We start from the raw sequence: 25,111 nt of genomic DNA on the forward strand, positions 1-25,111 counted from the left end.
GATTCGACACTTCAGGTGCATCACTAATATTCGGTGATACAATCTCTTACGAGTACCGTTGTATGAGCTGCTCTAAAGCTATTGAGCCATCCTGCTAGGACCGCCCTTTCTCGCGTTCGACGCCTGTTCCAGATCGAAATCTGACGACCTTGCATCGTAAAGAATCCACCACGTGGAAAAGTCGATATCCCAAATCCGCAAAGGCGTAGTGGGTACTGTCTTGATCTGGCTACCGATCTCCCTCCACCTTCTTCTCCAAGCCCGGGCATAAAGCCCGGGACATGATCCAAACGAACTGCTTGGATACCTCCTTCCCCCAAAAATCAAGGCGTCAGTCATCTGTTCCACAACACTGATGGGAGTCAGGGTTAGAGGACATTGATCACATACCTCTGCCCTGGACCACAATGAGACTGGCATCAATACTCTCACTTGAGGCATGGGGAGGTGGTTGTCGAGGCTCATAACCTGACTTTTGATTTTTGGGACTCATAAGCTGTCGTTGATTGGGCTCATAACCTGATATTCTTTTTGTGGAGGTTCTTGTGTATGGACTCCAAGTATGCGTGGAGGTTCTTGTGTAGACTCCGCGGTATTGACAGAGGTTCTTGTGTAGACCCCGCGGTATTTCATCGACAGAGGTTCTTGTGTGTAACTCCGCAGCATTGTAGGAGGTTCTTGTGTAGACTCCTTTTGTATTTCTTTTTGATGTAACTGCACCGACCTTCTTTTGAGGCGGTGATAACGAGAGGTGTTCTTGTGGGAACCTCCACGAGTGTCCAATTACTCCTTCATTCAACTAGTCATTGCTGGGTATTATTGTGCCTTGCTTTTGTACATTTTCCATTCATTATTCATTCATTCATTCATTCATCAGTCATAGGACGTGAGGTTGGTGGCCACGAGGTGCATTGTGGAAAGGCACCTTACGGCCACCCGATAGCACGCTGCATTGAGACAGCTCAGAGGCCTGGGTGGGTCGGAAGCCGCAAGAGATTTTGCGGAGCAACTGCCTGAAGGTGGCCGCCGCTTGAGCGGCGCAAAAAAGTCGTTATTTGTTGTACAGCATCATTTGGATGCAGTGCCTGCTATGAGGCCACAGGCACTTTGCCGTGGCGATGGAGATGTTTGAAAGGTAGATTTGGTTTGATGGCGGGTGCCTCTCGGAGGTAGTTGAGAGGCACCGCCACTGAGACTTGCGAATGGGTTTTGGGGGACAGCGCCAAAATGCTGGGCTGCCCCCTAAAGGCACGGAAGTCGTGGTCGAGTTTAGTGGGCTGGCGACCCCAATATTCCCTTTGGGGTCACCAGCACGTGGTTGAAGATTTGGTAGGTATGTAGGTAAGGTTGCCCCTTAGAAGGGTTCATGGGGCAACCTCATGAGGGTAATCCAGTTAGGTGTGTAGGTGCCTTTTTAAGGCATTGGGGAAGTTTTAGGGGGCACAGCCTTTGCAGCTGATTTTGGTGGGCTGGTGCCCCCTAAAAGTGGTGAGGGGGCACCGCCATAAGTTAGGATTTGTAGGCAGGTAGTAACCCCCCAGGAGTAGTTTTAGGGGGTATAGCCTTGCAGCTGATTTTGGTGAGCTGGTGCCCCTCGAAAGTGGTGAGGGGCACCGCCCTGAAGTTGGATTTTGTAGGCTGGTGTAGTACCCTAAGAAGATTTTTTAGGGCAGCACCGCAGGGCGTAAATAAGCGGTGGCTGCCCCCTAGAGTGATTCGATCTTTGGTCACTCTAGGGGGCAACAATTTGATTTGGCCGCAGTCTTTGCGAGAAGAGCGAGGCGATGGAGTTGATTGCCTGTAGCTCCGCGTTGCTGATGAGTTTGAAGCAGATGAAAATGCCATTGTATACAGGCTGCACTTGTGTATTCCAAGAACCGTAGTGGAATATAGATTGCATTCGTAGATGGCGCCCTCCCAAGCACCTTGAAGCGAATGTTGGAGGATGGAGCAGATGGTCTTTAGGCATCTGTCCTGGTAGATTGCAGTCTGCGTAGATTGCAACGATGTAGATTTCAGTTGAATAGATCGTCCAGGTGGTGGTCTCCCAAGCACCAGTTGAGCGAGTGATGGCATGTTGCCAATGTCTCTCTACACCGTAGATGGTAGTAGATGATAGTGTCAGATGGTGTTCTCTCAAGCACCAAATGAAACGAGGGTGATCGTAGATTCGCACATGCCGCAGTGTCCTCTCAAACACCAAGTAGCGAGTGTGATTGTGTAGTGATATGTGTCGACGGTGATCTCCCAAGCACCATCGACAGTAGAAGTGGCTTGAGTCGACGACATCCTCCTGAGACCAGTTGCTTGTCATGTGGTCATTGTCGCTGGAGGTGTCGGGGTCGCCAAGATTGACTGGTGCACTGCGGGCAAAGGGAAAGACAGTATCCGAATCTCCCGAGGGGACCGGTAGAGGCCATAGCCCAGTGCCAACAGCGCACCATTGAGTTTTGTCCAGTGTGCCCGCAAAGCCGGGAAGCTCGCTGGAATTGTCTGATTGTTGGCTGGCCACTCCCATCCCCACCGATATTGTATGACTATTGACTTGCATACTCACGGCGATTGCAGGATGGATGGCGAGTCAACCGGATGTGTGTACTCAGGGTGCCCGCCTGGCTGGGAAGCTCGCCGAGATTGTCTCTGTGCTGGCTGGCCATTCCGCTCCCCACCCATATTGCACCGTGGCATGCTCATGGTGATTCCAGGATTGGAAGGCGGCCGTCCGATCCCCACCTTTATCGTATGTGGCAACACGCAACATACTTAGGGCGATTGCAGGATCGGGACGGTTTATCAGCCTGGTCCGTAGACCGGTGCCAAAAGGGCAGAGAGGGAGAGAGGAGAGAGAGAGATAGAAGAGAGAAGAGGGGGAGAGTGTGTGTGCCGGAGAAAGGAATACCGAGAACAGTACCATACTTGCCATTAGGCCCTCAAGGACACCCCAGGCCGTTCCCAATGACAGTACTAGCACCTGGGGACCTATATTGAAGCTTACTGGCGAAGCAGAGGGCTTACTCAACGGCTGCGATAGACAGTCCGGTCACGACCGCGGTGTCGGCGGCACCCTGGCCAGCACCGACGGAACCGCTCGTCGTCAGCTCTCTCGCACCCCTCCCGAACGACACCGTCGGCCTTGTCAATGGCCTTCGGGTCGACGAGATTGGATGCGAAGGCGACCTCCTGCCATCGCTCCTTCACCTGCCCGCTGGCAAGACGGAAGCGCAGCATGCCGCGCTCCGCTCGCTCCACGGGAGGAGCCTATCACAACACGTTAGCAATGCAATAGGGAAGGGACGACGTGATACTTACCGGCACACAACACCCACAGTCTGGGGGACATGGCACCCCGTCATCCTCCTAGGAAGACGGGGACGGCCGCCACACGAGATCCTCGTCGGTCTCGCGGGCGAAGTCCCGCTTTGTCCCGTACCCCCTCTGGGTGATGCGGCGGTAGAGGGTGCGGAGGGAGTGAGGGATGAGGAGACGAGCCATCTTGGATGGCATGATGGCGGTGATGAGAAGGGAGAGTTTCAAAGGAAATGGTTCTTGGAAATGGTTGTGTATGGGAGCACAACAACCTGCACTGGTGCAGGAGTTCTCTGTTCGTAAGTGTGAGAAAAGGAAGAAGAAAAAAAGAGCAGAAGCTCGGGCGGAAGCTTCCCTTATGAAGGTATGCTAGAGGCTGTGTGCTTCGCCGGACGTCCGCCAGCCTCCTGCCAGCCTTCCAAGCCCTCCGACGAGTGAGAGATGCGTCCTTGTGTGCGTATGAGTGCCATGGCCAATCCAAGGCTCGTCCATGATGGGTGCGTTGATGCAGCGGTCGAATGCTCCAACGCAGTGGAGAGAGATCCGCCTGCCAGCCATGCCAAGACTGATGCGAACTACTTGCCAAGTAGAAACAGGGTGGGTGGTAGGTAGATACGGGGTGCGTACTCGGTGCTGGTGGAGCGAACCACAAAACTTTTCTTGCGCGAGCCCGCTCATCGTCGACCATCCTCGGAACCGGTTGTATCGGCAATTGCTGGTGTCCATGTAACCCGAGTACACCGCCTCCAGCTTCCCATCATACCTGTTATGATTTCGAGGCAACATGAGCTGGAGCAGCAGCATAGACGGACTTGCCTGTAGCACTAACGTTGGGTGATGGCAAGGCTGTAGATAAGCGAGGAACACTAGCGCCGATGCGATGCTCGGTTGGTGGTTCCGATCGGCTCCACTGACTGCCAGCCACCACCCCACATGCATGACAATTCTCTGATCCACCAGCAGTGGGCCTGCAACTTTCAACGGTTCTGACCATGAGCACCGGATATCAGATCCGTGATGACTGCTGGCTGTGCTTTGCGGCGTGCACTGATACCCCCGTACGATAGCAGTAACGATATCTCACCTATATGGTGCTCGTCTGCACAGAAAACCGTTTCGCAATATTCACAGTACTGCTTGCTGATAATATTGCACACCTTGTACATCAAGCGGGCTTTGCAGCCAAGAACGGCGGGAAAAGGGAGAGCGTTGGGTGGGCCTGAGCTGTGATCGACTGAGGTAAAAGCCGCATTGGGAGGGAGGCAGGAAAAGTACCAAAAGTGCCGTCTTTGAGGACGGGGCACAACCAAATGGACGACCCTTGGCGATTACGTGGCGCAATGGTCAATTCTGTGGTTAGGCGTCTGCCAGCAGAAAGGACATTGTGGCAAGAAAATGCATGTGCTGCTCTTGGAGGCTGTAGCAAAAGCGGCATACCATGGGACGGCGGAAGGGAAAAAAGATTGTGCTAGAGTCAGGGAGGGAAGGAAGCAAGAAAGGAAGACAGAGGGATGAGGCTGATATGTACTTTGTACTGCGAGAAGGGGGAGTAGTGTGGTGATCAGGGGGTGGTCTGTGTGCTTGACTGCAAAAATCGTGTATTGCACTCCGACGTACTGTACTGTGAAGGACTTTGCAGCTCATGGCTGTTTTTCTGCAGTGCGAGGGCGGGATCAGAGTAAGTGGCACCAGTGCTGATATCAGTCAGCCTGGGCTTGAGCAATGAGCGTTGCTTCGATAGCACGATATAGGGGGGGTGACTCTCATAGTTCGTCTGTTACTCTTTGATATCGGTCAAGGCCTAAGCTACTTCCTGAGTTCACTCGCTTTTGGCAAGATGCCTTGCTCTTCCAATTCGGTCAGGGTCTCATCAAATGCCGTCCAAGTATCCTGATAACCCTTCCATCCCATCCCTCTGGCTTTGCTCATACTAGTCACACAAGAATAGTTCCTGCCCAGCAAGAAGCTGATAAACACCCAGGTCGCATTATCCCATGTCTTCTGGTCCAAGCCGAACTTGTCTCGCAGCTCCTCCCATTTCTTCACGACTTCCGGTCTCTCTGCCCACTTGGCTATATCGATCTGCTGGTGCAGCCAGCTGTGGTCATTCTTGATTTCCTCCGGGTCCAGACCAATTTTCTCCGCATGATACCAGAGCGGTGGTGGCGTCGGCATGTCGACGTGCGAGGATTCGAAGTCCTTGTACTTGCCCTCCTTGGGAAACATGTTCTTGGGGACCTTGGCACCGTATCGTTCAGCTAATCTTGGCCATAAGTTCTGCCAGCTTTCGGTGTCACCGTTCACCACGTTGAAAGTTTGGTTACCGGCTTTGGGTTCCAATGCAGCCCATTCAACGAATTCTGCGTGAAGCTTCGCGGAGGTCCAATTGTTGAACGCCATATAGTTCTCTTTGCAGCCGGGAAACGCGAGTTCGTGGTCCTCTGACACCGACGAGTACACGCTGGCGTACAATCCCAGGGCAGTTGCCAAGTTCATAAAATTAGCTTGGGCGACCCCAATCACATCTTGAGGGTACGTGACCGCCCAAGTCCACAAGTTCGCGTCTGCTGCGGCGGCGGCGGACAAGATCCGTTGTTGCTCGTAGTAGAAGTTGGGTGGCCAGGGGTTGCCTTCAAGCCAGGTATCTGTCTCAACCATTGGCATCTTGGGTACGCCTAGGTGCACGCCATACTGCTTCAGCCCATTCACAAGAATGAATCGCTTCAGGTGCTTCAAGTATCCCAGGTCTCGCAAGGCGCCGATGAAGTTCTTGAGCATGGTTCCATTGATCTCAAGTGCCTTCCCTTCATCAGGGTCGGCTAGGTACGCGCAAAAAAAGACATAGTCGACCTCGCCCACCTCCTTCAGATGAGACACCATGTCTTTCGTGTCGCCTTGGAGGTCAATTGTTGCATGTTGGATCTTGGGATCATCGTGGGATGATTTCTGGCTTCGGGAAAGGGTAATAATCTTGGTCCATTGGTCAGATTTGAGAAGTTGTTGCACGGTAGCCCGGCCTGTGATGCCCGTGGCGCCAGTGATGAGTGCTGTCGGCATGTTTGACTAGGTCCTGGTACCCCGATGGAAAGCTACTGTTATATGATGTGGGCAGGGGACAGTATTTGCTGGTCGTGGTCTCCGGGTCGAGTGCACTCGCGCGTCGGTCGCAGCTGAGATAGATAAGTTTTCCAGGCCGAGAATCGGCGCCTGCATCCTTCCCAGAGAGACTTATTGAAGAGACACGGGCTTGTCGATGCTTGATCGTCAATGACGTCCGCTTTAACGTCACGACCGGGAAAGGATATCCGGGGACAATCAGCGTGTGGAGAAGTTACAAACAATCAATCAGCTACACAGCGTGCGTCGGCAGCGCCACAGAAGCGTGACATAACGGGAATGGAGCACGATCTTGTCGATGACTCCTGAGACTGTTCTGGTGCGCGTCGTGGTCAACAACGTTATCTGCACCCAGGCAGCGCAAACGTAAGTAAGTTGGAGTCAGCGAAGCGGGCAGGACACCAGTTCAAACGCCTGTGAGAAGAATGCAGGATGCACCGTGACTCAGGCGCAATGATCAAGTCCGTAGCATTGCATGCTATATCAATGGCTCTCATCTCAGACATCAAAGATCTCGCCAATTCCAACACCAACACCCGCCCGCCTCGCATCGACCAGATCTAACCGCCAGCCTGCCCATTGCTTCAAGCCCCTCTTCACCTCTCTGACATGCTCGACCATCTTGCGCGCCTCTTCTTCTCTCTGCGCGTGCGCAAAGGCGTTCTCGTCGAAAGTATCATCATCGTCGAACTCCTGAAGCAGGGAATCGTTCCTCGGTCGAGTGGGTTGCGTGCCCGGAGACGTCGTGCTCGCCCTGAATGCCGCAAGACCCGAATTCAGCACCTGCGCAAAGTTGGAATGCCTCTGCTGGGAATGCTGGTTTGCGAAGCTCCGTCGTCGACTGCTGGCATTTCCGGAGCCTGTGAGGTCCACTTCGTCGAAGTCCTCTGCACCCGCTGGTTCAAGGGAAATTCTCGACTCGCCTTCGTCGCCGCGAGGTTGCATTGCGATCCTCTTATCTCTCCAAACGCCTCGTCTTAGGTCGAAGACTTCTCCCTCGAGCTCTCGGATCCGGCGCTCGAGCTTTTGTCGCTCTTCGTCCTCGAGCTCGTCGAGGCCCTCTCCGCCGGCGTCTCCACTCATGGCTCGTTTGTGCTTTTCTCTCAGTCTCGCGTTCTCGCTCTCGGCCTTTTCGATCTTGGCGCGAAGAGCGGGGACTTCTCTGGCAGAGGCCTCAGCAGTGGCGAGTTTGCTGGCATGCCTCGACTCGGCTTCTCTATGCAGCTTGTTCATCGCTTCGACCTTCTTATCTAGTTGTTCTGCTTTCTTCGCAAGCTCGTCTCTCTGCGCAACAGCCTCTTGTAGTTCTCGTTCGAGAGTTCGGATCTTGGTGTCCTTGCTTGTCCGCTCCGTGCCGTCCAGCACCGCCTTTTCACTGGCTTTGGAGAGTGCCTTCTTGGTATCTGACAATTCGGTCTCCAGCTTGCCCAGCTTGGCTTCTGCGGAAGATAGGGAGGCTTGTAACGCAGCAATCTGCTCTCCGTGCGTCTCACAGCCCTCCGTCTGACTTGAGAGCTGACTCCTCAACCGTGAAATCTCAAGCTGCATATCTGAAATGGTCGAGTCCTTCCGCTCCAGCTCACCCTTCAGCGTGTCAAGATTGGCATCATCCGCCGAGCTCTCCCTCCGTGAGACAGTAGCCGTAGTGCTGGTCCGTCTCCTCAAGGTCTCAATCTCAGCCCTAAGCCGGCGGATCTCACCATCTGCGTCACTTCCCCCAGACTTTGTAGCATTCTCTTCTCTCACCTCCTCCAGCTCTTCTTCTACCCTCCGCCACCGCTTCTCGTATTCTTCGGACTCTCTCGCCAAGCGTTTATTTTCTCTTTCCAGCTCTTCTATCCTGTTCATTGGGTTGCCCGACAAGGCAGCCGGACTCAGCGGGCCATTGTCTCGAAAACTCGTGCTGCGGATCTTACTCTGGATAGATACACTAGGTTGACGGCCTAGGCGCCGGGTGCCCGTGGCCTTTGTAGATGAGGATAGTTCTTGGTCCGCCGCGGGAGGAGAGGTCGCCGTGGGAGAAACAACGGTGTCTGAGGCTGGCGGAGGCGATGCCACGTTGGCTGTTGATATCGCAGCGTTGAATACTTCTTCGTCAGCGTCAACTGATGCTGCGGCGCCCTCGTTACCATCGTGGTCTTTCGAATCTGCTTCGGTTGCTTCAACCGCGCCTGGCGTGGCACTCTCGGGTACGACGTCCGCTCTTGAAGTGTCCTTATCATCAGGCTCAACCTGGGCTTCCGCTTCTATTCCGTCTTCTTCATCATCCTTCTTGGGTGCATCTTTTCCTTTCGTAGCAGCACTAGACTTCTCGCCCGCACCTCCGGCAGCTGCTTTCTTCTTTTTCTGCAAGGCCGCAACCTGTCGCAGACAGATCACTAGTTAGCAGGTGATTTCTAGACGGTTCTTGAAACGCGATGCACGGTAAAGGCTGTAGCATTCTGAGGCCAGAACTGGCTTACCCTCTTCCTTGCGGCCGCGAGCTTCTCGGCTTTCTCTCTGTCCTCCTTTTCACCCATGCTAGTTTCGAGATATTGACCTCTCAAAGGTATGTAAGGAGTCTGGTGTGCGGTGAGATAGCGGACGCTGGTGAGGAAGACCTGCAAGCTTGATGGTGCGTGTCGGTGGTTACACGGCTATGTTGCCTGCCAGCTGAGCATGGAGGGGAGGAGACGTGGTGTTATTTACGCGACTCTAGCGGCTGGATGGAGGATGCTGGGCTCTCCGCTCAGAGGTCCGGTCAGCACCACGAGGCTTACAGGATCTATCGTTATACTAGGTGATGGTTCTTATGAGACTTGATGAAGCTGCTTTCTCGCTTCACACAGAGTGAAGGCTGTCTGCTGAGTATGACCTGGTATTTCTGCTGGTTTCAATGACGACCGCCACCATACTCGTCAAATGTGACCACAATCACTCTACGGAGTAGCCACGATTACCACCCACAGCCCGTCTCCCGTGCCTTTCCTCTAGACGCCTGCAACGCCCAAAATCAGCATCAGTCCTGTCGCTATCCAAGCAGGCTTTCGTCAGAGGCCGCTCCCACCGGCCTTGCTGAAAACGCCATGCTCTGTCTGGGTATCATTAGTAGTACATATACCATCAAGGCCATCCGATCATTGTCCGTGTGCAATCCCGTCTCCGACTCCATCATCAACTCATACCCAAACTAAAGGAATGTACGTTTCGAGACGGTAGAGTGGTTTGGGCGAGGAGGGAGCGAAGTTTCTGAAGAAGAAAGTCTTAGACTTCCATAGGACCTGCTACCTCTTCGCTTAGTCCCCGAGCAGTGCTTTTACTCATACTTCTTGCACTGCGCACTTCCTCGTCACTCAGAATATAATTGTCGTGCTCGTCAACAACTGGGCGTGCAGGTGGCCCGAACTGCTCGTCATCGGCCCGAGACTCTTGCTCTTCGGACGAGCTCTTCAACTCCAGCGGCTGCATTTGTGCCGGCACCTCGTCGGTTTCGACCGAGATCATAGGCGTCTCCATGGGGTCGTGCTCAGGATCACCCCGGACCTCGACGTCGTCTCGATCACCGAGCCAGTATCTTGCCCTCTTGGAAGCGCCCATATCTGGCGTAAGCCAGCCATCAACATCCTCGTCTGCGAATCGCTTGGATTTGATTGGTGTCTTGAGAGCATCGATCGTCGGAACGGCCAAGACACTGATGCCTCTCAGGTACAAGTAGCATACCCTCTTCCTCGCTTTGTTGAAGAAGAAGTAGTTCATCGACCATATTGAGCCTTCATCGTCGTCCTCAAACGGGTCGATATCTTCAGGTGCATAGCGGTACACCGCGCACTCACGCAAGCTCATCTGCTGGTCAATGAGTCTCCACATCGCAGGACCCCAATAAGGCTGTTCAGCTGAGACCCCACCAGCGTCCTTAGCAAAAGTGCTCAAAGGCCTCGGACGGAGATTGTACATTGTCGTGTCAATCGTGTTCAAGACATGCCGCAAGCTCTTTTCCCGTTTGAAATCCGTCGGTCGCAGGACATGCGAGAAGTCATAATGCGGGTGACTGGCGTTCAGGGTCGCAATGAGATATGCGTATGTTCTTCTCGAGCTGATCATTCCCAAATTCCCGAACGGACTGCTTCGACTCAGGTTCAGGGACGAGGCCACCATGTGCTTCTGTGGCGGTGAAAGAGACTTGGAGAACTGGAGGTTGGATTTGTATTGCGCTTCGAGGCCATTCTCAATGTTCTTGTATAGTTTCTTGTCCCCTCCTGCTGCCTTGGTGGTGTATAAATCGCACCCTCCGACGACGTGCAGGTCCGGTGTACTGAAGTTCAGGGAGGAAGTGACAGTGTCGAGATCGCGATTCGGCATAAACTAAGAGGAGAGTTAGAACCGATCAAGGAGAATGATAGACGGAGATGACGGCCGCTTACCTTCATATTGGCGGTGTCGGTTTAGGCGGTGTTAAGACTGAATGTGTCGCATTAGAAGTAGGGCGATATGTGTCGGTAGGATGTTCGCTCGAGGGACTAAAATGATGCGATTTTGCGGCGACCGCAGCGCGTTGACGGCCAGATAACGGGCTCCGGCGTGAGTGATGGGAGTCAAGTGATGTTGTCGACCTGATCGGACTATGCGATCGCAAACAAGAGATAATCCGGGCTGGCTGCAGAGACAGCTCCTGGCGATGCGGATAGCTAGACGATAAACGCCTAGCAGGTCAAAGTATAGTGATACGTTTCCATTGTATAGTTGTTGACGGGTGATGCGACGTGAAGAGAGGTGATGTTGGGAGATTGGGGGACGACGTGGAGGCCGCGAGCGGAGAACAAGAGGAATCCGGAGCGCAACTGGCGAGCTGCGGCGCGGGCTGAGCATCACGTGCACCATGTGAATCGACCAATCTCAGCTGATCCCACCGGCACATGCACAAGCGAGGGCAGACACTCGTGTCGCCGCCAGACTTACAGCAGTTCCAGGTACGCGACAAGGTATAGCAACGAAGTCAACTGTAGCTTAGATGTCTGAACCATGTGCGAGAGACTCCCGTTCCGAGGCGACCACGGACGCGACGGCATGAGGTAATTGCTGTTTGCGTTAGCCAGTCAGTCAGGGGTGTTGGTCTTAACTGTTCCCATTGCTCATCACCTGGTGCTCCATACATGATACGGTCCTGTTGCACATGGCAGCCAGAACACGAGAGACCTTGTTTGCGAGGTCCATGCATCCTCCATTGAGTATCACTGACCAACGCCTCCAACTCCATGCTCCAAAATATACGTGGTAGGTGCGCTCAAACCAGGCCACCCCTTTTCAGTGCTTCTTCGGTGGTCTGCAAAAGACAAGTTCGTTAATCAAGCTGTGATCTCATGGTTTGGGTGAAACTCTGGAGGCGAGTTGGGGCACAGGGTTCGCTTCAGTCGACATCCCTCCACGAATGGACAAGGATGAACAGCGCCTAGGACATCTCCGCTTTCGGCATCATGTTCTACATGATTTTGGTGACTTCGTCCTCAACCTAGACCGACGTCGGACAAGACTATTAGCATCGAGGGACAAGGGAGGACAACGAGATGAGAGCATACCGAAGGGAAGGACATACAAATGGGCCTGGGCTTGCAGCACGGAAGGCTGGCTGGTACTGTGCCTCGTCCCGGTGAAGGAAAGGGATCACAGGAGAAGAGGAATGGAATGAATCAAGCACGACTTACCTCCATCTCTTCAAGGCTGTCTTCCTGGCTTATGCATCTCAGGACGTTTTTCTTACTGCTCTCTTGCAGCTCGCCAGCTAGTAGCAGTTCGTCCAGTATAAAATATGCCTTTTGGAAGTTGAAGATGATATCCAATTCGCACACATTCCCATAGTATTTGTCCATCTGTTCGACATAACGATGTACGATCTCGAGGGTGATCAACTCATTGTCAGTGGAGTCGCAACCGGCGATGAAGTAGAGAGATGCATAGCGACGGTAGACAATCTTGGTGTCTGGTCGGTTGTGGGACCCATGTCAGCGCAAGAGCAAAAAAGGAAAATGCGAAGGACAATAGGCAAAGGTGAACAGGCAGGGAATTGACTCGGCTGGGGACACCCGCACCCTTATATTCGAGAAAGTTGCACATTCGAGTCCGCCGAGCGAGCACAAGTTGAGTGACATCTTTAATGATTTTTGCCTTCTCTCTGGGTGAAAGGGTGGAGAACCATTTTGCTAGTCTCTGAAGATATATACAGCTCGAGGTCAGCGAAATGGGACACGGTGCGGCCTTGTCGGAGAGGTTGAGCATACCACTTTGCCCTGACGGGATAGCAAGACGAGATATCTATCACACAGGTCAGTCGATCCACTCAAAGCATGTTTCGCTTCAGGCTCACTTGATGGCCATCTTGCAAATGCCAGGACATTGTGCGTGCGAAGACGGTCAACCTGCGGAGAGGAAATTGTTTGAATGAGCCTCGCAAGAAATTGCTGTTCAATTCATCGCCTGCCGCTTTAGGAGCCATCCCACGATGCCAAGCCGGAACGCAACATCCCTCACTTGCTCGCAGTTTCGGTGTCTGCCCCTCGTGGCGACAATGCACTCAACTCACATTGCGACTGCCCGCGCTTCCGGAAGAGAAATCATACCACCGATCGCTCTGGCTTACTGACGGTCTCCCTGGTATCACACATTCGATAATTGAAACGAACAGTCTTCAAGATGAAGTTGGTATTGTCAACATCGTATGCATTGCTCCGTAGAAGTATCTCACACGACCAGTGGTTGCTGATCTAATTCAGCAACTTAATGTGCTCGGGACAGTCAGTCGTACGGCGGCCGCTATTCTCAAAGTCCAATGTCGAACTCATAAACTCTCTCCGCGCCAACTTTGCTTCCTTCCAGCACCATTCCTCCAGTAGCACGACGCCCAAGTCCCCATACCCGGTATGGACGACGCAAGAAGGCGATACCCTCTACGTGCCGTCATGGCGTCCGACACCGCTCACCGAGCCACGAGACTCGTACGATGTCACCTGCAAACTGTTCTTCCTCCCCGGCATTCCGAGTAACCGCCGGTGTCGGCATACCAAGGAGGCGATTGATCTAGTGTTAAAAGAGCTGGGCATCGACCGCATCGACCTGTTGATCGTGTCCTACCCGGGGGTGAGTTTTGACGCTGATGACGAAGAAGATATATCCGCGGACGAAGACGAAAGCGCTGCCAGCGACGAGTCCGAGGGGCTGGATGCACAAGTCAAGACCTGGCAGGTGCTGGAATTGTTGCACGAGCAGGGCATCATCTCACAACTCGGCCTCTCTGAGTTCAGCTCCGACCGGCTGGCCAAATTCTTGCCGGAGGTCAAGGTCCGTCCCTCGGTCGATCAGATCAATGTCAAGGACTGTTGTGTCGTGCCCAAGTCACTCATCATGTATGCCAAGCAGAACAAGATCGAGCTTCTTACGCATGCAGATTGTATGGACATCCTGCCTCCTGGCACGACGCGAGAGCTGCTTGGCCCGGGAAAGGACGGTGCTGGCATCATTGCTGCCACGGCGGACGCTGGCCCTGAGGACCTCGGCCTGAAGGGTGACATTGAGCCCCAGTGGGTGATCAAGTATACCGCCGTGGTTAAGAACCGGGGCGTTATCGAGAACAAAGGATATTTTGCCGTTGCTCAATTAGGTAGCTGCATCGAAGAGAAGCCGGTCGACGGAGGAGCCTCGTAACCAGCGGCGTTGATAAGTATAATGTCAGACTCAGCATGGCGTTGGCTCGGCTTTATGTCAGGAACCCTTCCTGGTCGCTGTATACTTCCATGAAACATTGTCGGAGCCGCGTCTGGTAATGTGGGCAGCGACACATTTGGCGTGGAACTTTCCGCAAGACCTTCTTTCTCATCCCTTCATCCAACCATACTTCTCTTTCTTCCTCGCAATCTGACCTCGTCCAGCCTCTTCAGCACAATATTGCTCCCCTTGAAACTCCCCCGGTATCCCTCCTGACCTTGTAACACCTCCGCATCAAACCACCCTTCCTGCCGGGGATGCGTGGACCCAAACGCCCGTTCCAGAACATACAGATCCACGGCTCGATCTTCATCTTGCACAGACTGCGTAGCCAGCCCAAAATCGATGAGCACAATCTCACCCGCCAGGTCTGGCGGTTCTAGTTTCGGCTTTGCATCTGCCTCTGTCTCTTCTGCCCCGTTTTGCTTGCCGTCCGTCATTTCATTCTGCTGGCCCTGGCCCTCACCAAGCGGTCGAATCATGATATTACTGCTCGTCAGATCCCCATGCACGACACCCCCCCTGGCATGCATCGCACCCACAGCCTGTCCGATCCTTCGTAAGAGCTTCTTGACCTCGCCTTCCTGCGCGGCAATGTCTTCTCGCACGCCCGGGGCGTCTCGATCCCGGTCCAGACTCTTATACCACGCATCCCACTCCCTCAACAGCTCCTTGACGCTCTTCCCCTCGATCCACTCCATGAGGAGCCATGCGCCCGCGCCCTGTCCAGCATCGCTCCTCGCGCCCCTCTGCTCGCCACTAAGGCCTTTGACTTTCCTCGCGACATCCCATTCCAGGCTCAACACGGCGGGCACACTAACTCCACTTGCTGGCCCAAGTGCGCTCAACTTGACCAGGACCCTCGCTTCCGCGAGGACGCGCTGCTTGGTCAATCGCGCGTCGAGGGTCGGGTGCCGGTAGGCTTTTGAGGGGCGGAATTTCAGCGCCGCCGGCGCCGAGGGGGAGAGGAAATGGGTGCGGTAGAGAAGGGCTTCGGCGCCCTGTGTTATCAGAGTCGGTAGGGGGGATGTGTTTGTGAAGGGAGTGGGGAGGACGGTCCGCTGGTCTTGCAGGGCTGTGGAGCGAAGGGGGAGGACACTTTCAGGCTGGTGTGAGTTCTGGGTGGTGAGCAGGGGAGGGTTGCCCGGGGTTGTCATTGTCGACTCGAGCCGCTCACTGTATACACTGGTTCGATTTTAGAGGTCGTTGATCTGACCATGGAAGAATTCGGGTGTCCAAAGTGGATCATTGCATTTGCATCGCTCGTAACATTCTCAGATTGTGGAAAATTGTTACTTCATAAAGCGTGTCTGTTCACGAGCGCACCAAGCGGGGCGAATGCTACTGTGATTCTTGTTACATACCGAAACTTACCCGGCGAGGCTGTGAATCATTCCTGAAGTTGCAGGGTCTGGATTCTGTTCCTGTAGAAGACCGTGGCGTTGAACGATTTCTGGACATGTCGCCGCGTTCTCAGCACATCAATATATGGCACCTGTATTGCTAAATGGCCGCTGTTAATCGTGGACCTGCGCATCTGAAGGAGGGCCCGCCTCACCCTTCAATAGCCACTAGGGAAGAATTGCACTCTGCGAACGCCTAGGTCTGTCGTTACGAACTCTCTCCTCCATCTGCCTCTGGACTAAGCGCTCTCACCAGGCGGTGCAACTCCTCAACCTGCTCCTTGAGCTGCCTGATCTCCACGACATCGGCGTCCACCTCGACTATCGGCCTGGTCGACTGGACCTTCTTATCCCAGCCTTCCGACTCAAAATCCAGCTCACCAGCCATTTCCTCCCACTCTTGAATTGTATCGTCGTCCTCCTCGCCCCTGGAACGGTTGCTTCTCACAGATCTGGCGTCAACGGCTTCCACAGCAGCTGTGACCAGCAGCACAGGGAAGTAGATGAGACCCATGACATAGTTGTTCAATCTCTCGTAGCGGTGAGAGTCCATCCACCATTCGAACGGTAGGATGAGGAACAATAGTTCGATCAGGTTGAATGGCGCGATGAAGACATTCTCGTCAGGTGCACGGACAAACTGTAATGTCTTTTGGGCGAACATGGCCATGTACTCATCGATCGCGTTCTCCGTGATATCCTCGTATGCACTGTTGTATAACGCAATGAGGATGTTGAGGAGGATAACCATGACCACAAAGGTGAAGAGATAGTACAGAATGAGACCAAAGGGGTGGGCGTAGTTGTCGAAGCCGTCAAATTCAGGGGATTGCATAACGGCATTTGCCATCGCGGTAATGACAAAAGAGCTGATGCTAGCGTTTCCTTCCACCTGGTTCAGGCCGATGAAGGCTTGAAGGAAGCCGACACAGACAACGATCAGGAGGGCGAAAAAGATGAGTGATTCCCGCATCATGACCTTCAAGACCACGAGCATGGCGCCGAAGAAGCGGAACGTGTCCAGGTACAAGAGAAGTCGGCCCCAGAACATAGGTGCAGCGACGCAGAAAAGATGGTATCCCAAAGCGTTGAGTTCGCGGCGTCTTTCATCGTCTTCGTCGGGAGAGTGCGCGAGAGCAGTCATACGAATGATGAAGGAGGCTGTCAACAGAGCGTACAGACAGTTGTTGAAGGCATTCCAGAATCCAAAATACCAGATGCCGACTTTCCAAAACTTGGCGACTTCGTCACAGACGAAGCCCAAGGTCATCAAGTAGAGAATCCCCTCAACAACGTCCAAGTCGCCGTCTTCGTTAACGGTATTGACGGCAGCGGTGTATAGGGCGAGGTAAAGGACGGATATGGAGATTTGGACAACGTTCTGGTATAGTGGTGTACGCATTCGATCGGGATTTAGATGAGCCCAGTAATTCGTGTTGTCCCGCTCCTTGTAAAAGATAAAGCTTCCCGGGTCGAGATCGTCTTGGTGAATCCAGCCCCTCCAGAGATACTTGATGCATTTTTGATAACCTGATGAGCCGATGACGATCACACAATGTAAGTCGACAGCTCTTTCAATCGCGTTGGCCGGCACGGTTTCCTCATCCTTCCGTACCACTGAGTAACGCTTGAGCAGGACCTCTTGCATAAGATATTCCTGATCTTCCTCGCCCTCAATGATGCGTTTGGCAATCATCTCACATGCCGTTGCCCGGACATTGTGTAGGTCGGCATCCCATAGCTCCAGATTGGCTTGTCTGTTAAACCATCTCTTGCAGACCAACAAGCAGTACACAACACAAGAGGCATAGTCCTTCTCTCCTGCTTCTTTTGCGGTCTGGACAACCTTCTGGGTAATGACGGGACTGTTGGCGGCTATGACTTTGTCTTCGGGCATCTCAAAAGGAATGACTTCTTCAATCTGATACTTCAATCGAAGGGCGACTTTCGTAACCTCCTTTGCGGGGAAGGCAGATGGTGGGATTTCATGGCTATGGGACGGGAGCACTAATGGTCGTTAGAATCATTTGCAAAGGTTCAAGCGTCGTGTGGTTTACATCTGCGCATCTCATCGCGAAGGTGAGGCGTATCTCTCTCACGCGTCGCTCCCCAGAGCTTCGTCCATTTGACCATTTGTTGATATGACGTAGGATGCAGCTGACTCCGAGCTGCAATTCCCAGCAAGCAAGCAGCAAGTGTCAACGGATCGACGAGGGGTTGTGGAAGTCTTGGCCCGAAAAATGGAAAGGAACAACCGATAAGAGAGACGGAGAGAAACAGAAGAGAAGCCAATACTCGTAGCTGCAAATGTCTCAAGGTAGCATTTCCTCTTCACGGTGATGTATTGAGTTTCTGTCCCGGAGCTCAAAATCAGGTTCTCAGCAATCCCCGCATCAAGCTAAGCGAGGAGTTTTTTGGGCGCTTGCTGAAATTCGCAGTGTGCGTTCCTCGAACCCTGGCTGCATCAGCCTCACAAATGCCTGGAGCCCCCTTCCACTTCAAAGACAGCTCACGCAACGGGCATTGTGTAATAGTCCCGGGGGTTGCGGTGCAGCTGGCGGATGCGCTGATGACCGGTCGCTCTGATCGCAGGAAATGCAGACAAACGTCCGCTTCTGAGCGTTGCCAATCCGGATTTGAGACCAAGGCCCATACCGAAGAGTCCGCCTCGGTGCTCTTGGAAGCATCCAAACAATGTTTCGGGGCGTGTTTCCTCCATGCACGAGGATATCTCATGCTCGACACACCGCTTGCGATCTTCATAGATGCATTTCTATGCAACTTCCGGGCCTTCGTCACTCTCGCTGATGTCCTCGTCGCCACTGACCTCCTCATTCTCCTTTGCTCTTTTGTCCATGAGAGCTTGCAATTCGGCATCATCATGCTCGGTGACGGCTTTCGGTGCCATCTTAACCACACAGCCGCCACCTGCCGCCTTGATGCTCTCGTCAATGTCTTGAATCGCTTGTTCCAGTAGCTGAATACCCATCCCCTTGTCCAGACACTGGCTGGTTAAGACATAGTGAGGTGGAGATACCAGCTTGACCTTGACTTGTGTATCCGGGGTATTTTTCGCTTCAGCTTTCCTCAAGGCTTCCTTCACAGCATCAATGCCATCGTACTTGAAGCACGTCACCTCGACGTCAGCTCGAACCTTCGTCGGATGAGGCATCAGCTTCTTGCTGATATATGACTGGAACTCCTCCTTGACAACCTCGTTCGGAAATGTGACGTCGTTCCAGATGTCGGGATTTGTGATGGAAAGTTTGAACGCATCGTTCGCGTGGCCGTATTTCCGGTTCAAAGGCCAACCGATATCTTCGTACAACTTAAGAATGGGTGTTTTCGTCTTTTCCGCCACGTGTCGCATGATCGAGTGTACCGACTTGCTCTTGTTGTAGCGCTCCTCGCATCGGACAATATCTTCTGCTGACACTCTTCGCTTGGACAGATCGATGTAGCCCTTCTCCTTGTCCACTCTCAGCACGACTACTACTTCGTTACGACCGATCCGAATAAGTTTCTGTATCGATCTGATACGTCTTCGAGACAGTTCGGAGAGAAGAATCATGCCATCGATGTTGTCGTATTCCAGCAGCTTGACGTAGGCGCCCATTTCTGCTATCTTTTTGAGAGCGGTTAGCCAGTTTTTTTGATCTCCGCCATGTCTAGGGTCGCCTCCTCACCTGCTTGACGTTCACCATCACAAAACTCTCGATCTCCGGATACTTCTCCTCATAGAACCGACAGTTCGTCAAAGAATCTGGGTCCGCCATCGTGGCGATTGTGAACTTGAGAGTCGAGGCCAAATATCAATGAGTTGAGATCCGCAACCACCTTGAACGTGAGCAGTTCGTGCGAAAATAAGCCAGAGTGATAAGTGACTCAGTGCCACTTTCGGTCGCATGTGCAGTGGAGGGGATATTTCGCCCTCCGGGACGAACTTTTGGCGCCAAGCCGGAGAAGGATTAAAGATCGTCCGCTCAGCTTGGGTGCTCCTTAGCGGCTTAGTCATTCCCCGGAGCTTTCTCATCAACGGCCTTCCTGTGCCTGGCCCGTCTCTAGCATTAACTCCAGAAACAACTACCGAGCTGCTAGAAAATGGTTCCATGCAGCTAGGCCAAGGTGCGGTACCCTCAAAAGGATGAAGTACGTCGCATTCGGAGCCACCGGGATGCCCTCTGTCCGTCTTGAGTTCAGCCTATAAAGCGCGAAATGTTTGAACTTCCGAGCTCTTGAGTACCGGACCCTTTGGTTATTCAACCAGAATCATGGGTCAATCTCAAAGTCTATCTACAGAAGTCGAGATTCAGGCGCCGCCGGATGCCGTCCGGGCCACAGTACGTAGTCACTGACCAACCTTGGAGAATCCAACCTTCTCGCTAAGCATGTGCAGTTCTTTGACTTCCCTCGATACAAGCAATGGTGCAAATGGACAATTGACCCCGTGGAATCAGGAAAGAAGGCATCCGAATTGAAGGCAAATGAACGCATCAAGGTCAATTTGGATGGAATGGCTTTCAGTCCGGTGGTGAAAGTGAGTCGCCAGTAACTCCATTCATAAGACTTCCCTAAGCATTTCAAGGAAAATTCAGCAGACTGTTTCTCGTGGGAGGGATCACTGTGGGGAGTCTTCACAGGAAAGCATCAGTTCTATTTCTCTCCGAGCACGAAGAACCCAGGAGGTACAACGGCAGTGCAGGTAGAGGACTTCCAAGGACCATTGGTCTTTCTAATGGCACCAGGGTGGAGTTTCAGGCAGAAGACTCTTGATAACTGGGATGCATTCTTTGAGGATCTGAAGAAGGAAGCCGAGCAGTCCTCACCATAACTTACCACTCCCGTCTTAATACCTGTTATGCTAGACTGAATGAGCAGATGTGTTGCGACTATAGCTTCCCCTAGAGTGAACTTATCGCGTAAAGATTAGTATTAGCCGCAAATGTTGCAGCATGACGCCCGGTTCTCTAATGAAAACGTGGACGAAGTGCAGGGCTACTGATTGTAGCTGCCTCCAGTATGTGCCTTGGCCGCCGAGCATGCCGACGTAGCATTATGCCTTCTGAAGCCACCAGGGAGCTCCCGAGAGGACATGCACTGTGGTACTGTAGTATTTTCTTCGTGCCCGATGGTCTCAAGCATTTGCTAAGCACTGCCTTGCACGTAGGTGGCACGCACAACTGAGATGTGCCCGCGTCATTTGAACTGACCAGCTTGACGCAGTTGATTGGGATGTTCACGAGGAGAAGCCGACGTACCGATCCCCGCGACGCTTTAGATAAACGAACGGCTTCACAAGCTTGCAGCCAGAGATTTCATTCGCGTGGGAGAACCTCCCTAATTTGTTCCACTCATTCACATGGTCAAAGGTTTTCGGCGTACCAGAATTCTACGCTTGCAGCAAGCTCCGTCCTTCTCAATCCTAGAGGTTGGCGCTTTGGACGGACTAAACTCGAAAAACATCATGGAATCAAGATAGGATCAATCATATTATTTGTCTACGCTCCTCCTCACGAACACTGACCACGATGTCGGAACGATTGCCATCTTCCAATGAGTCGCTAGATCCTCCGCCTAGTCCTCGACGCCCTTCTCATCAGCACACCCGATCTGTTCAGCATGTACCTATCAATCCTAGCCGGTTGCGGGAGACGACAATCATGTCTCCAGAGGACCGCATGGCAAGATCCAAATCGAGTGAAGAGGTGGGCGAGAGGAACAGGTCCAAGCTCCCTCAGCCGGCAATAATACTAGACGAAAACACGCCCCTGATTGCAGAGCCCGAACCCGTTCTGGACGAGCAGGGCCCTACCGTTCAAGGACAGATCGAGGAGCCATCAAACGAAGGGGCTAACGCCAGGACTAGCTTGCTGGGCAATTACCATCACAGTCGCATTTGTGGGCGAAATAACTGCAACCACGGCACCTTCTCCCCCCGAGCCCCTTCAATCGACAGCGAAAGAAGCACCATCAACTCGTTCGGCGGACCATACGCGGACGACGTTGCCGAAGATGGGAGCACACAGGATCCAGTCCGTGGTATACTGGGCGAGGCTATCACAGAATCATTGACAAACAGCAAGAGCTTGAGCACTACACGATGGCTGGCCAAAAGGCACGGAATCAGAAGCCAGAGATGGATGTACTTCTCCTATTATTTCCCCGTTATCAAGTGGGTTCCTCAATACCGCTGGAGCTGGTTTCGGGGTGATCTTGTCGCGGCCCTTACTATGGCCTCCTTCTATATCCCCATGTCGCTTTCATATGCTTCGAATCTCGCCCATGTACCACCAATCAACGGACTATATTCATTCGTCTTCAACCCGCTAATTTACGCTCTTCTTGGTTCCTGCCCGCGGATGGTTGTGGGTCCGGAAGCAGCTGGCTCTCTGCTGGTCGGCCAAGTCGTGAAGACATGTATAGCGAAGGGAGAAGCCGGGGATGACGATGCCAAATTGAATGCTGAGATCGGCGGCGTCGTCACTGCAATAGCCGGAGCCGTTATTTTCACGGCAGGTCTCGCACGTCTCGGTTTCCTCGACAGTGTCCTCAGCCGACCCTTTCTACGAGGTTTTATTAGTGCTATCGGATTCGTTATAATCGTTGACCAATTGATTCCGGAATTGGGATTATCTGAGGCTGCTAAAAGACAGGGTGGAGTTGCACACGGCAGTAGTGCTCAAAAGATCATGTTTCTCTTCAAGAACCTAGAGAAAACCCACACTTTGACGGCCGCAGTATCCTTGGGAGCATTTGTTGTTATCATGATATTCAGGTAAGCTGAGGATACGCCATTTGGTTGGAGCGAGCTGACGACCAAGATTTATGAAACAGAGGCTGCAACCCAGGTACCCTTCGGTAGCATACTTCCCCGATCGCTTCATTATCGTTGCGCTTTCTGCGGTATTTGCCTGGAGATTTAACTGGAACAAAAAAGGCCTCGACGTTCTCGGAGAGGTCAAGTCAGCCACTGGTGGCACTGGCATTCCGTTCCACTGGCCGTTCCAGTTCCGGCACATGAAACATATCGACACTGCCTTGAGCACTTCATTCTTGATTGCACTACTAGGCTTCTTCGAATCTTCCGTGGCAGCCAAAAGCTTGGGTGAAGGGGGTGAACTGAAGCATATGACACTGAGCGCCAACCGTGAATTGATCGCACTGGGCACAGCGAATATTGTGGGCGGCTTCTTCATGGCTCTCCCTGCATTCGGGGGCTATGGAAGAAGCAAAGTCAATGCTTCCACCGGCGGCACGACGCCCATGAGCAGTATTCTGCTGAGTCTGATCACGCTGCTATGCGTGCTCTTTGTGGTACCGTATTTCTACTACCTACCGAAAGGCGTTCTGTCAGCGATGGTCTCAGTGGTTGCGTACTCATTGATTGAGGAATGCCCTCATGATATCAGGTTCTTCTTGAAAATCAGGGGATGGACTGAGTTGTCATTGATGACCATTATCTTTGTGGCGACAGTGTTTTACTCTCTCTCAGTTGGAATGGCATTGGGTATCGGCCTCTCACTGTTATCTTTGATTCGGCACGCCACCAAACCCAGGATACAAATCCTCGGCAAAGTACCTGGCACGACAAACCAGTTCGAAAACGCGGAACTTACGCCAGAGAACATTGAGTATATCGAGGGCTGTCTGATCGTCAAGATCCCAGAGCCGCTCACTTTCGCGAACACCGGAGAGCTGAAAAATCGTCTGAGGCGGCTGGAGCAGTACGGGACGAACGCGGCCCATCCGTCCTTACCGCGAGTGCGACACGAAGACAACAATCGAAACATCATTTTCGATGTCCATGGAGTTACAACAATTGACGGCTCAGGAACGCAAGTCTTCACCGAAATCGTGCAGGAGTATGTCAAACGAGGCACCCGTGTCATTTTTTGCCGCCTCCCCCAGAGGCGAAGCAAGGTATTCAAGAGTTTCGAAAGAAGTGGAATTGTAGATTTATGTGGTGGTAGAAGACATTTCGTGGGTAGCGTTGAGGAGGCCTTAAGGTTGAGCGAGGCCGAGGACGTTGAAGAATATTTCAGCGAGAGGCTGGACAGCCACCATCACCAGCTCTGAATCCGACTGGAGGCTGTGCTGCGCTCAAACTCAACTAGTGTTTTCAGCCAAACCTCCAATTATAACACTTTGAAGCGCGACCTGTTTTCACCACAACGGCCGCACCGGAGTTGCAAGGATGAAGCGTTGGCAGCCTTCTCAATGTCCTCCACGTCAAATCTAAGCAGCAGCCATGATGGCGTATTCATCGAGTAAACTGGCAGTCTCTCGTGGGAGGTATGCCTGTCAACCGAAGAGGACAATTGGCCCAACAAAGCTGAGTCCAAGATGCCTGGAATGTTAACATGTTGGAAGCGTTCACGGCAGAGAAGTCCATCTCTTCTGTCCTTCTTGCCCTCCACAGAAGCTAACGAGAACGATGTAGCCAAGCATGATCGCGCACAGGCCCAAAGCACTGTGGTGCGGTGTCTTACTGCGCGCATTACGCACATGCGCTGGGAATGAAGTGAATGAAGCTGAACCTCGACTTGGACGTCTCCTACCAATTGTATGGGCGTCCAACTCAGGAGCACGGTCGCGTGCCGCTGCACAGCGGTGGTCCAGTAAAACTCAAAGCGAAAGGACGCTAGATGACATGAACATAATATGTATCTGTCGCCACCAGAGCTTCGACCGGTAGGCAACATTTCTCTGGGACCTTTCTATTTGCTCAGTACCGAGTGAGGGTGGGAGTACAGGCGGGCACTTCACTGTTGCATCTGGCGTGCTCCGTGTTCTTACCCGTTCTGAAACTCGCCTCGAAGCTTTTGCCTTCCTTCCCACCCAAGGTCCCTTCTCAGGTGAAACTCGCTTGAACGGCTCGTCCAAAAGCTCAGGATCCATTTCGGCTGTCGTTGATTTTTGTCCCACATGGCCTTAATCGCGACGGTAGCGATCCTGTGTTGGAGTCTCATTACTACCTGCCTTTCGCAGCAAACCTCTCCTGGCATTCATCTCCCGCTGTTCCGACGTGGCGGTCGATTCTCTCACCATGACCCCGCGAACCTCACCTACCTCACTGAGATTCTCAATGATGTCGAGGCTAGGTACGCGCGCTCTTATCGTGCAGTCGAAGGCAATCGCCTCGTGCGGAGGTGGCGGCAAAGTCGAGAGAAAGGGGAGAATGATCCAGAGGTGATTGATGTTGCAGGACATGAGAATCGATGGTAAGCCACGATTTCACTCGAGCACTCGCACGCTTCTTGAGGATATGACTGGGCCCGTGCCAATAGCGTCTTAGGTTCACAATAATCGAGGTGGCCAATCCGAAGCAGACCCTCAAGGTTGATGTCGACATGCTGTCTCCGGATTTCTATACAGTCGTCACCTCGAGCGGGGCAGGAATCGGCTATAACGCCTCTGCATCAGGAAGTCACGGTTAGACCTGGATAGGCTTGGGTGTAAGGGACAAGGTCTGACTCTCAAGGTAGGTTTCAGTGCCGATCGTGTGCATGCCATCTGCAAACGGTCCAGCGAAGAATTCCATTTCTCCGGTATGT

General features: G+C 52.9%; 10 protein-coding genes across 10 annotated transcripts; 3 read left to right on the forward strand and 7 right to left on the reverse strand.

Moving 5' to 3' along the window:
• Positions 1-5,112: 5,112 nt before the first annotated feature.
• Positions 5,113-6,363, reverse strand: A1O7_09346 (uncharacterized protein; the record flags this gene model as incomplete). The annotated part of the gene is made up of 1 exon (XM_007763334.1): positions 5,113-6,363. One exon carries the CDS (start codon positions 6,361-6,363, stop codon positions 5,113-5,115), a length of 1,251 nt encoding a protein of 416 aa, XP_007761524.1.
• Positions 6,364-6,921: 558 nt separating this feature from the next.
• A1O7_09347 (uncharacterized protein) lies at positions 6,922-8,942 on the reverse strand (the record flags this gene model as incomplete). The annotated part of the gene is made up of 2 exons (XM_007763335.1): positions 6,922-8,784; positions 8,886-8,942. 2 exons carry the CDS (start codon positions 8,940-8,942, stop codon positions 6,922-6,924), a joined length of 1,920 nt encoding a protein of 639 aa, XP_007761525.1.
• A 724-nt stretch (positions 8,943-9,666) lies between these two features.
• Positions 9,667-10,829, reverse strand: A1O7_09348 (uncharacterized protein; the record flags this gene model as incomplete). Its single annotated transcript, XM_007763336.1, has 2 exons — positions 9,667-10,764; positions 10,824-10,829. The coding sequence occupies 2 exons, from the start codon at positions 10,827-10,829 to the stop codon at positions 9,667-9,669; spliced, it is 1,104 nt and encodes a 367-aa protein (XP_007761526.1).
• A 1,049-nt stretch (positions 10,830-11,878) lies between these two features.
• On the reverse strand, positions 11,879-12,771 carry A1O7_09349 (uncharacterized protein; the record flags this gene model as incomplete). The annotated part of the gene is made up of 5 exons (XM_007763337.1): positions 11,879-11,908; positions 12,102-12,376; positions 12,486-12,603; positions 12,675-12,708; positions 12,761-12,771. The coding sequence occupies 5 exons, from the start codon at positions 12,769-12,771 to the stop codon at positions 11,879-11,881; spliced, it is 468 nt and encodes a 155-aa protein (XP_007761527.1).
• A 402-nt stretch (positions 12,772-13,173) lies between these two features.
• On the forward strand, positions 13,174-14,094 carry A1O7_09350 (glutamate-cysteine ligase regulatory subunit; the record flags this gene model as incomplete). The annotated part of the gene is made up of 1 exon (XM_007763338.1): positions 13,174-14,094. One exon carries the CDS (start codon positions 13,174-13,176, stop codon positions 14,092-14,094), a length of 921 nt encoding a protein of 306 aa, XP_007761528.1.
• Positions 14,095-14,270: 176 nt separating this feature from the next.
• On the reverse strand, positions 14,271-15,311 carry A1O7_09351 (BUD32 protein kinase; the record flags this gene model as incomplete). Its single annotated transcript, XM_007763339.1, has 1 exon — positions 14,271-15,311. One exon carries the CDS (start codon positions 15,309-15,311, stop codon positions 14,271-14,273), a length of 1,041 nt encoding a protein of 346 aa, XP_007761529.1.
• Positions 15,312-15,765: 454 nt separating this feature from the next.
• A1O7_09352 (uncharacterized protein) lies at positions 15,766-17,690 on the reverse strand (the record flags this gene model as incomplete). The annotated part of the gene is made up of 2 exons (XM_007763340.1): positions 15,766-17,564; positions 17,615-17,690. 2 exons carry the CDS (start codon positions 17,688-17,690, stop codon positions 15,766-15,768), a joined length of 1,875 nt encoding a protein of 624 aa, XP_007761530.1.
• Positions 17,691-18,330: 640 nt separating this feature from the next.
• A1O7_09353 (translation initiation factor 2 subunit 1) lies at positions 18,331-19,333 on the reverse strand (the record flags this gene model as incomplete). The annotated part of the gene is made up of 2 exons (XM_007763341.1): positions 18,331-19,182; positions 19,244-19,333. 2 exons carry the CDS (start codon positions 19,331-19,333, stop codon positions 18,331-18,333), a joined length of 942 nt encoding a protein of 313 aa, XP_007761531.1.
• Positions 19,334-19,828: 495 nt separating this feature from the next.
• Positions 19,829-20,388, forward strand: A1O7_09354 (uncharacterized protein; the record flags this gene model as incomplete). Its single annotated transcript, XM_007763342.1, has 3 exons — positions 19,829-19,897; positions 19,954-20,094; positions 20,143-20,388. The coding sequence occupies 3 exons, from the start codon at positions 19,829-19,831 to the stop codon at positions 20,386-20,388; spliced, it is 456 nt and encodes a 151-aa protein (XP_007761532.1).
• An 829-nt stretch (positions 20,389-21,217) lies between these two features.
• A1O7_09355 (uncharacterized protein) lies at positions 21,218-23,633 on the forward strand (the record flags this gene model as incomplete). Its single annotated transcript, XM_007763343.1, has 2 exons — positions 21,218-22,332; positions 22,379-23,633. 2 exons carry the CDS (start codon positions 21,218-21,220, stop codon positions 23,631-23,633), a joined length of 2,370 nt encoding a protein of 789 aa, XP_007761533.1.
• Between the last annotated feature and the right edge of the window lie 1,478 nt (positions 23,634-25,111).

Source organism: Cladophialophora yegresii (assembly GCF_000585515.1).
Source record: "Cladophialophora yegresii CBS 114405 chromosome Unknown aczIN-supercont1.7, whole genome shotgun sequence".
Taxonomy (NCBI): Eukaryota; Fungi; Ascomycota; class Eurotiomycetes; order Chaetothyriales; family Herpotrichiellaceae; genus Cladophialophora; species Cladophialophora yegresii.